The sequence below is a fragment of the Rhinolophus sinicus genome, chromosome 2, assembly GCF_057876585.1.
Source record: "Rhinolophus sinicus isolate RSI-liver-muscle chromosome 2, RSI-T2T, whole genome shotgun sequence".
In the NCBI taxonomy this organism is placed as follows: domain Eukaryota; kingdom Metazoa; phylum Chordata; class Mammalia; order Chiroptera; family Rhinolophidae; genus Rhinolophus; species Rhinolophus sinicus.
In genome coordinates, this window is record NC_142502.1 from 88,056,746 (window position 1) to 88,067,764 (window position 11,019).

Here is an 11,019-nt window from a genome sequence, read left to right on the forward strand (position 1 = left end):
AGTGTTCCACTGCTCAACCCCTCTCATAATGAGAAATATTTATTTCTCATAATATTCAGAATATTTTTTCACAGTCTCGCTAATATCTTATGTCCTGTCTGTCTCTAATAAGACTGCTGATGCCCTGCAGCTAGGTAACATGCATGCTAAGTGTGGTGGTAGTACCCTCTCTGTGTGAGCCACACATTAAAATTATGACCCTCACAACTAATAATTGAGCTCTTGTAAAAAATAACTTTAAAAAATAACAACAACAAAAATCTTTGAAATCACTATGTATTTTACACTTATTACACAATTCAATTGAGACTAGCCACATTTCAAGTGCTCAACAGCCACATGTGGTTAGTGGCTACTGTATTAGACAGTGAAGTTCTAGATGGTGCTGCTATAAAAAGGCAGAACCTGAACATCTTTCAGCCTAGGTCCCTGAATGTCTGAGTGGAGCAAAGCTCCCTGAGAATCCCTGATGGACAGTAACATAAGCAAGAAATAAACCTTTGTTTATCTGGGCTTTCTCTGTTAACAGCTGTTAATTACCTACTCTGACTAATCTCCCCCCAAAGTTTGAGAGACATTGAATTATAAACTGTAAGAAGCAAAACGTAGAGACCAATTAGGCTCATATTAAAATGCAGTTTTATTTATTTATTTACTTATTTAAATTTACTTATTTATTTTTTTGGGGGAAATAATGTGTTTCTACAGGGCCCATCATCTCCAAGTCATTGTCCTTTGGGGCGCAGCCCACCATCCCATGCGGGAACTGAACCGGCAACCTTGTTGTTGAGAGCTCGCGCTCTAACCAACTGAGCCATCTGGCCACCCCACCATTTTATATTTTTTAAATTTACTTTTTGTCTTTAAAATAATTTAAATTACAGTTGATATCCAATATGTTAGTTTCAGGTATACAACATAGTGTAAAATTAAACTTTAATAGCAACTTTGGAGTTAGGGAGGAGGGAGAGACCCAAGAGACATCATGAGGGACTTGTCACTGATTGGATGAGAGCAATGAGTGACAGAGAGAAATCTAGGCTTCTCAGATGAATAGATGATATTATTTGAATAGATAAAAAAGGCAGTAGGAGAAGCTAGTTGGGTAGTAGAGCTAGTGAGTTTAGTTTTGTCTCTGTTTACTTTGACGTATCCATGGATTTGTTCAAAGTTTGCATCAAAATTGGCTGTCTGCTACATAACAAGTCAGGTGTTGATGGTCTCACTTTCAAGGGACCACAGACTGGTTAAACTGGTAATGCCCATATAGTATGGAAGAGGAGTGATAAACAATACCCACAGTGCTCTTGGAGCCTAGAAGAGGGGACCTAATCTAGGATTACTGGAGTGATGGGTCTGGGAGGGCTCTTTAGAAGAAATGATACCTCAGTAGAGGTCTTAAAGCATGAGCAGAGCAGTGGGAGAGGGCAGCTTCCTTAGTCTGTTCGGGCTGCTGAAACAAAATACCACAGACTGGGTAACTTATAAACAATAGACATGTATTTCTTACAGTTCTGGAGGCTGGAAGTCTGAGATCAAGGTACCAACATGGTGGAATGAGGGCTTTCTTTCACATCAAAGACTTTTTGTTGTATCCTCACCTGGCAGAAGGGGTGAGGGAGCTCTCTGGGGTTTCCTTTATAAGGGTACTAATCACCTCCCAATGGCCCCACCTCTTAATCTCATCACTTTGGGCATTAGGTTTCAATATATGAATTTTGGGGATAGACGAACATTCAGACCATAACAACAGGGTATGAATAGAGGAACAAGAGGGGAGAGGTGGTAAAAGCATTCAAATTCAAGATAGAGGGAACTACGTGACACATGGCACAAGAATGGCATGGTGGTCATAAGAAGAACTTCACTACAATGGTGGCATAAAACACCAAGGAGGCCGTGGCATGAGATAGAGCAGGGCCGGATTACGGAGGGCACATTTGTCATGTCTAATTTTGTGCCATAGATGTTGGAGGATAAATTGAGGAGGACTGGGGCACCAGCAGCAAGGATAGGTGGGAAGCTGTTGCAATAACTGAGAGAAATGAGAAAAGATGAAATCCTGAGCCTGCACGGGGAGGGGTTAATTTAAAAAGTTTCAGGAAGTAAAACTTGATGAGTTTGGTGATGTGTGGGTGTTAGGAGTGAGGAAGAGAAAGAGGGAAGAGTCAGGGATGCCTCACAGATTTCTAGCGTAGATGACTGAGTGGATGGTGGTGCAAACTGGGGGAAATGAAGATGGAACAAAAGCAATGCGTATCAGAGGAGGAGAGACATGGACGGCAACTTCCTGTTCCCTACCACAAAATTTCCAGGAATACAATCTAGTGGGAAATAATGGGTCAGGGCGGTGGATATATGTGCCCTTTTCTTGCCCTCCCTTCCAAAACAAAATCAAATTTTCATTTACACTGCCACCATTCAGGGAAAACTGGGAAATAAACAGCAGGATTTTAGGGAGGGGTTTTAAAGCATAAAGCCTGTGAGAAACTGTCAGTGGAAGCTGCCTGTGGATCTTTTGTATAAAGGTTGTGACAGGAGATGGCCACAAGAATCGAGACATAAGCACACAAATGACACTGAAACGAGAGGGGCTGGAGAAGTCGACCTCTGGGTTTGGAATAGGAGAAGAAGCAGAGAAAAGTCATGGGCCTCTGAGTGGAGCTGGAGCATATGGGAGACTGTAGTGCAGAAAATGGTTTTTCAAGAAGCAGGGAGCTTGTGGGACCAGCCTGAGAATTTTTAGGGGCCTCCAGAAGTAGGGCAAGACAGCATGCTAGGCCATGACATGGAAAAATGGTTGACTCGAAACTTGAAACTACTCTGGAACTGAATGTGATTCAGTATTTATTTCACTAGGGCTGAAATTTTCTCATACTTCAAGTTTATTTCACCCCAATGACAATTTTCTGTGTTCTGGGGGTGCATTGGATCAAAGTCCGAGAGAAGGAGGGGTTGTCCTAGGAGTGTAGTCTGAGGAAGAGGAAAACGTTCCTTTCTGGATCTCTGGTTGGCATTAATCTTCAAAAGAAGCTTGAGTTTGGGGAGAGACTGGATATTCTAGTCTGAAAACTATGTCTTCTCCAAGAACTTTCTCCTTACTGTCAAACCTCAGGTCATATTTTTAGGAGGGTCTTTTCTTTTCCCTGAATGATCTTCAATAATAACATGCCATTTTCCCATGGCCATTATCTTTATTTGTTTAATTCATTTTGGAATGCTTGAACCCACAGCCTTGGCTAACAGTATCTTGCCTTGGTCCTTTACTGTCTTGAAGGCATGTAAAATTGAGAACCTGGACTTGGGTAGGTGGAGGGTGTTGTTACTGAAGGGTATGCTTTGTTTTTGCTCTATGAGAGAATTTGTATACTCCTCCAAAGAGGGAAGAGCTGAGCTGGCCGAGGTACTTTTAATGAGAAAAAATAAGGAAACAAATTTTCTTCCCAAATTTTATTATGACAAATTGTTTTTATTACATGGGTTTAACAGAGCAGAGAGTTACACTTGCTATCTCTTTTGTGAAACCTCAACAATTTACAAAATTAAGTTAATAAATATGAAATTAAGTACAGTCTTTTTTTTCAGCCATGTCATGCACTGCTAAGAGGCAAAGAGGAGAAAATCCTGTATCCATATGTAGTACAAACTCAGAAATTTTCAACTGCTGTTTAATCCTGTCTAGGATTTCCCTAGGCAGAACAGATAATCCTACTATTTCACCTTTCTCTAAAGACTTAAGAAACATAAATAGATCCATAAATAGCTCATATAAATATAGGTTTTACCTTTTAAATAATAAAATTCCAAGTCTGGCATACTATCTTCTTTTAAAAAAAATACAAAATAAGGCATGTAATTCATTAAAAAATGAATTTGGGGACCTAAGATTCTCAGGGCCTTTTAAATACATAAATAACTTAAATCACTTAGAAAAGCAAACAAGAAGCTCATAAACTTTCTTCCTTGGGGAGAGGGAAAAATGGTTCAGATTCAATCTCTGAATCAAAGTGTTACCTTTGAAACTTCAATTGAATGAACTTGTTTAAGAACCCTAGTGAGTTTCCTCAGAAAAGGGGCTGGGTCTACTCCCCAGAAAGCCCTAACTGATTCGGGGACATGGGGTCAGACTGGAAACTCTTAAACCGTTTGGAGGACCATGGGTTTGACACAGGTACAGCCCACATCTACCAGCATCTTCTCCAGCCGGAAGGAATGGGGGCAGTGCCGAGGCTCCCTTCGCAGGACCAGGATCTCTTGCTGGATGGCAACGGAGTTCAGGTGGTGGTCTTGCTTCCCTTCAGCATTGAGACAGAACAAGTGGCGGCACTTCGCCTCCCAGATCACAGGGGGATATCTCTCGGGGTCCTCATTGCGGCTACATGGAAGACAAAAGCCAGGGAGAGAGAGAGTGAATTCCTGGTAAAGCAGGAGGAAAAGCAAGCAGGAATAATTGCAGGGAACAAAGTCACAGGGTGACAAATGATAGGCATTGCAAATTCTCTAAGTACCGTTAGTCTGAAAAAGGAGTAGTTTCAGAAAAACTTGGATTTTTAAGCACGTGAAATGTTTTAGAAAAAAGACAATGATCTTTTTCCCCCTAATTTCTTTGAAGAATGAACAAAACAAGATAGATTGGGACTGCAGAAGGGATTTAAGTTTGACACAAAGGATAATTTTGGGGGTGATACAGTTGCTAGATGGAAAAAGACCGAGGGAATCATCCAGGAATAAGATAGCCGTTAATCTGACTTAATGAAGTCTGTCTTTGAAACATGGAATACATCAACGTTTTATCTGAGTGTACATTCTTAGAACGGAGCACAGAGCTGATATGAAGGCCTGGAAACAAAAGCTTCAGTCTCTCTATAAGCTCCTCTTTTCTTTCTCTTCCAGCTGAGCGAATGATTTGCTTTGAGTTTGAGTTGGTTTATTTGAACTATTCTTAGTAATGGGAAGAGGGGAAGAAACCCTACAGTCAGGTGAATCTGTAGGTACCATGTAACTGAGGCTTATTTGTTTAAAATCAAGTTATCAAAATACATTTTGTGTTTAATTCCTCATGGGGTCTAAATACCAGAAGTAGCAAGGACACAACAAATATAGGTCTGTTGGGGACGTAGATCAAGACTAACTTAAAAAGAGGTGGAAATACCCAACACGATACTTCCTCCACTGGGATTCAAGCTATATTTTCCCAGTGCTCTTAAGACCAAAAAAAAAAAGTACAGAAATTCCAGTTAATTACTAGTTATTTCCAAGCAATCTTCTCAATGGTAGCTCTGGTTAAAAAAAAAGAGAATTCAGTGATAAATGTCTATTTTTTAAAATAAATAAATAATAGGCTTGGGGTATCATAGATGTTAGAATGATGACCACCATTAATTTGGGTGAGTTTTTGGTGTCAATGACAATGAGATCTAATAGGTTAGGTATTGGGAGTAGGGATATCCTGTGCTCTATCAAATAAGTTTGTAGAATGAAAGTTTGAGAATCGTTATTTTCCACAATGGCCTCTCCAGTTTTGACTGATGATTCTGAGTGAGTAAAATTATCCTCGAGATGACTTAACTGGCAGTCTGATGTACAAAAGGTAGAAGAATACAAAGATTTTATCTGGGGCGCTTACGTACTGGAGATCCCAAGGTGAGGTGGAACGGTTGTGGTGATCGGAGGGCCTTCTGGGATTCGTACTCCGGTTAAGGATATTTAGGTTGACCTTCACACTCTGAGGGAATCTCTTGTCCTCAGTATTTGCGCATCCTGGCTTTTGTGGGATTATTACTGCTGCCTTCACTATCGCCACCAGACTCACCAGTAGCAGCAGTGACTGGAACTGAATGGGAAAGGAGAGAGAGGTGAGAGACTGGATTAACATGTGGTTTTGTTAACAAATTTTGATGATTGTATGTGTAATCATAGAAACATACGATGTTACAGGACAATCTATTCTAAAATTTCAGATCAGTTCAGTGAAAAACTGGTTACATGACCAAAATAATGTTAAGACCATAAAGTTTTTTACCAGTCTTGAATATTCTTTTGATTTAGGAAAGATACGTTACACATTGGCTGGCAGTAATTTTAGTAAAAATGGCAAGTCACGCTTTCAGTGCATGCATCATTGCCAGATCATGAGGGTAATATTGACCTTGATTTTCTAGGAGGAAATGTCTTCCTATACCACTGTTCTCTGTGCTAGCAGTCTGTGAAGTCCTCTGTGAAGTCAAAGGTACACTTAGGGAGAAAGGGCCATAGAAAATCCATGTGGTATCAGTATTTGTATTAGAAATTGCTGTTGGTACCACCGGCAAACATCCAACAAAAAACCGGATCCCCTATTTGTTTTCTCAGGTATATTTTACAGTTTTCTAACATCATGTGTATTGATTCTGTAATCAAGTTACATTTCAAAAAAGATATTTTTAATATATAAGGGCCATTTACTCTAAACCACACTTATACATGTATCTGATGAGAACAAATTGGTTTGCTGTACCAAGACTATGGCATAATAATAAAATAATGGTAAGAAAAGTCATTTCCACAACTTACTAAATCCTCAAGGATAATGACCCATCTTATTTTGGATTAAAGAAAAATTCTGTGGGAGAATTATATTAAATCACTTGTACTCAGAAAAATAAACATTTTTTCTTACTACACAGCATTATGTGCTACTTCTTGTGTGGTTTAGCCCCAATATAGCTATCTTTCAGTTTTAATCTCATCTTTCAAACTGAACTGTGTCAGTTCTTGAAAATGCTATCCAATGACAAGTCTCTACAAGCTTTCATTTCCTATTCTATATAATCAGTAGTCTTAGATCTCCATAGTTAGAATCCAGAATTTCACACCCACAGTCCAGAAGTATTAACTGGTGCCAATCAACAAGAGCAATGCACATTAGTGCAGGACTCACCATGGATGAAGTTCCTACCGGAGCCATTGTAGTTTCTCTTGATTAACTGGAGACGGATGAGCTTTCGCCTGCTGCGAGACGGATAAAGTGCAGTGCTATCTTCTCTCTTTTTATAGGACTTTGCTTCTTCTGTGGTCACTTACGTTGGCGTGTCAGAGTAGGTTCAGGGGTGACACCATTTTGGTTAAAAGTTCCATCCCCAAATGAGGTCAGAGAAGAATCTCCCCTTTGTGACGGGTAATATCTGCTTGATATCATGAAGGAAACTGGGAAGGACAGAAATTCATGTTTCTAAAGACTATGTCCTCAAGGAATTACTACTTGTCAGAAGCTGAGCAAAGATGCTTTACTTCTGAGCTTATATAATTAACGTATGGGCATATATAAAGCTGCCATAAGATCTATGCTCTATTTTCATGGCTCATGGGAAAATAAAAGTTTGACATAACATTCAAATTTTCTGGTGCTATGTGCCTTGATGTCCCATTTGATAATTCTTTTCCTCACCATATTCCCTAGCCAGATGTTGTGGAGACCATTTTCGAAACTTCTCACAATCTCACCGTATAAATAAATAAAAGAGGAATAAATAATTAAATGATGACAGGATATATTGTTTTATTGAATTAACACCTGCTTTGTTGAAAGTCTACTCTGCTAAGGAACTAATAACTAGGTTCAAGAGACAGGTGATTTACAATTAAATGCACGTCTGACTAACCAAGCATCTTGTTGACTCATGCAATTCTTTAGGAGGAAAGAGATAGAGATGGAAGAGTGAGGAGAGGTAGACAGACAATGGAAGAAATTGAAAATGGAGATAGAGACTGAAGAAAGGTGATGGAGGTAGAGAAAGGAGAGCAACGAAGAGTAGAGAATGATAAGAACAAGAAGGGACTATTTCTGTTCTGTTTGCTCATTTATTCTGTCTTTAGATTCCACATACACATGATATCATGTGTTATTTGTCTTTCTCCATCTGACTTATTTCACTTAGCATAACGTTCTCTAGGTCCATTCATATTGGGGGTAATAGATGGGGGGGTTATCACTTTGTGAGGGGTATACATGTCTAACTATTACATTGTTTTGTATATCTGACACTAATTTTTAAAAAGTCTAAAAAAAAAAAAAAAGAACAAGAAGGGAGAGGCGTGAGGGGGGATAAGGAGGAAAGAGAGAAGGGAATGGTTCTCTCCTTCCTTTTCTCTCTGCTGTCTCACTGAGATGGACTTTGCTTTCAGGTCCTTGAGACTAACTCCTCCCGAGGAACACTGAGGACCAGCCTGAGGATGATAAAAATGAGAGGTACAGACATGGCTGATAGCATGTCACCCTCTCTCTGCCCTTCTCCCCAGTGAGGTGAACAATGGGTCCCAGGTACTCTCAGCTTGTGTTTCATATTATACATGGTAATATAGGGAGGCTGGCTAGCAGTTCTATTAATAACTCAACGGTCGGTGTGTGTAAGAAGGTTGCTGAATTTGGGGCCTGTTCTTCTTGAAGTCCATTCCTCCTTACCCTGATCCAGTCTGTATTTCAAGCTGCTGACCCTTCAAGTTGCTTTCTCAGACTCCCTGGTCAGCTGGCTTTTAGCAGGGTGTAGCCAGAGGGAAACTGGAGGGCAGAAGAACGGGAGTGGGGAGAAGGCCGAGGTCTCCTCACTCTGTTTCCTAGAGCACTGTTGTTCTCTTTGTCCCTCCAGCCTTGGGGGTGATAGTAGCCTCTTGTTGATGCCAATCTCAATCACCGTGGATAAAAGTTTCTTGCATTAAATCTCCTCTGTTTGCAAATGCCTGAAGTGACTTCTGTTTTGCTGGCTAGATAGACCCTGACTTATCAGTGAGGGAGGTCATGAGGGGAATTGCAGGGGTGATCGTAGATGATCTTGATAGGCAAAGCAGATTGAGACAGAAGAGAAAGTAAGATGCATCTTCTCCTGATTTCCCTAGTTCTGGTGTTGACATCAGCCCCTGTCCTTGAAGACATGGAGTCACTGTGAGATCTCCTGTCCCTCTTCCGCACGTGATCAGGTGGCAATCTCAGAAGCTGCTGTGTCTGTCACATCTATTCCCCATTCCCAGGCCTACTGCCATTACTCTAGCTTACACTCTCACCCACTTGGACTGTTTTAATAACCGTCTTCACTCTCCCCAATAACTGCCTTCCACCCATTTCAACATTCCTGCAATAACGATGCTCAAATCATGGATCTGATTATGTCTTTTTTTTCCAATTAGTTTATTGGGGTGACAATTGTTAGTAAAGTTACATAGGTTTCAGGTGTACAGCTCTGTAATACATCATCTATATATCACATTGTGTGTTCACCACCCAGAGTCAGTTCTCCTTCCATCACCATATATTTGACCCCCTTTACCCTCATCTACCGTCCCCCTACCCCCCTTACCCTCTGATAACTACTAACCTATTGTCTGTGTCTATGAGTTTTTGTTTCTCATTTGATTATGACTTTTCTTGTCCTATTAGCTTACATCCAGAACAAAATGCAAAACCCTTAGCATTTGAATTCGTATTTAAGTCACTACTATTTGAGATTTGCAACCTTACTAGCTTCACGTCCCCCCATGCCCTGAGACCTAGGCTCATGGGTCCTGATTGTCCTACAAACGTCTATGTGCTTTTTGGTTAAGGTACTGTCTCTGAAATGCCCTTGCCCATTCTTATTTTATCAAAATAGTACGTCCTTCCAGATCCTGTTGAAATGTGTCTTCTAGGTCTGTAAGTCTCTCCTGATTACTTTAGTAGGAATGAATGGCTCCCATAATACGTAGCTTACACCTACCTCTTTAGTAACTTCTGTTTCATTTTGTACTGTGTTTTATTTGGCTGAAAAAAGCATGTTTAAGACATACGAGTATGTCTATTTCCGTTTTTAGATTTTACTGTAATCCTTCAAAGCCAGTGTGTTATTCATCTTTGTAACTCCCATGGTGCCTAATGTCGAGCTTTATACAACATGGGTCTTCACAGATTTATTTTGTGTTGCTGATTTCTCTGTGATACACAGATGTTCATGCATATTTCTAGTGTATTGCATGTCATTTGTTTACATAGCTGGTTTTTCCTGCTACCTGAAGACACGTAGCCATCTTATTAGTCTTTGTATCACTAACATAGTGTCTAGTAAATAGTAAGTGCTCAATATTTTTACTGGTTGACAGTATGAATAATGTTATTTGGGTAGTTCAAAATCTTGAATATTTTTTTGGGGGGTCCCAATTGCATTCCAATGACTATATTGAGCTGTCAAATGCCTTGATTCCCATTTCTGATCCTTTTGAAAGCAGTGTGACAATATTGTGGCCTATTTTGAACCATATGGAGTGGAGAAAAGAGTTCCATGCTTGTTACTTTCTGACAAGGATGTGGTAGAGGAAAATGTGTTTGCTGCCAGTTCTTTTGATTAATAGCTAAGGGGGAAAAGCTGACTCTAGCTGATCTCCTTATGCTTGCCTCCTATGCCAGTGAAATCCTGTATGCCATTCTTTAAAATATCTACTTTTGATTTAAAATAAGAATGAGAAACAAGGTGTGCTTTCACAAAAGTATACAAATAATCACTTTGAGGTGGTGGTTGAAGCTGGCTGTTCTCAGCCTTGAGTAGGACCGGTTTTCTCCATGGACGTTTGAACTGGAAGCCTGTGCCTCCTGGAGGAACAATTGGAAGCACAAGAAGGTGTACAGAGTGAGGAAGGGCTCTTCCTCTGTATCTGTCTATAGGCACAGCTGGTACAGTTTGGGATCCCAGTCTGTTAATATAGAAGGAATGCTGGACTGAGAACTAGGGTGCCTAGAACACTGGATGAGAGTGCACTTTCGTTTTCATTGTGGCTCTGCCATTAACTACCCATGCCCTTGGATACTTTACATCTTTGAGGCTCAGTTTATCTGTAGATAAAATGAGCTTTTGCCCCAGGTAATTGATTATGTGTGAATTTTTTTTAGAGAACAAACCAATATGTTACAGTAAATTCGGGGTAATTATTTTGCTTATTGGTTTTCCTCAGGGTTATCAATCTTGCTACTTTGAAGGCTTGGGAAACAGATATCCACAAGTAATGGGGAACTACACATTG

At 40.1% G+C, this 11,019-nt stretch overlaps 1 protein-coding gene across 1 annotated transcript; it reads right to left on the bottom strand.

Moving 5' to 3' along the window:
- Positions 1–4,137: 4,137 nt before the first annotated feature.
- Positions 4,138–6,946, bottom strand: IL17A (interleukin 17A). The gene is made up of 3 exons (XM_019734600.3): positions 6,920–6,946; positions 5,631–5,833; positions 4,138–4,375 (listed from the first exon to the last, which is right to left on the bottom strand). The coding sequence occupies exons 1-3, from the start codon at positions 6,944–6,946 to the stop codon at positions 4,138–4,140; spliced, it is 468 nt and encodes a 155-aa protein (XP_019590159.2).
- Positions 6,947–11,019: the final 4,073 nt, after the last annotated feature.

Coding starts and splice junctions, on each gene's coding strand:
- IL17A (XM_019734600.3), bottom strand. CDS start 6,946: ATGGCTCCGGTAGGAACTTCATCCATG. Junction 5,834..6,919: donor CGGTAGGAACTTCATCCATG/GTGAGTCCTGCA, acceptor TTTCCCATTCAG/TTCCAGTCACTGCTGCTACT. Junction 4,376..5,630: donor ACCTCACCTTGGGATCTCCA/GTACGTAAGCGC, acceptor TCTTCCATGTAG/CCGCAATGAGGACCCCGAGA.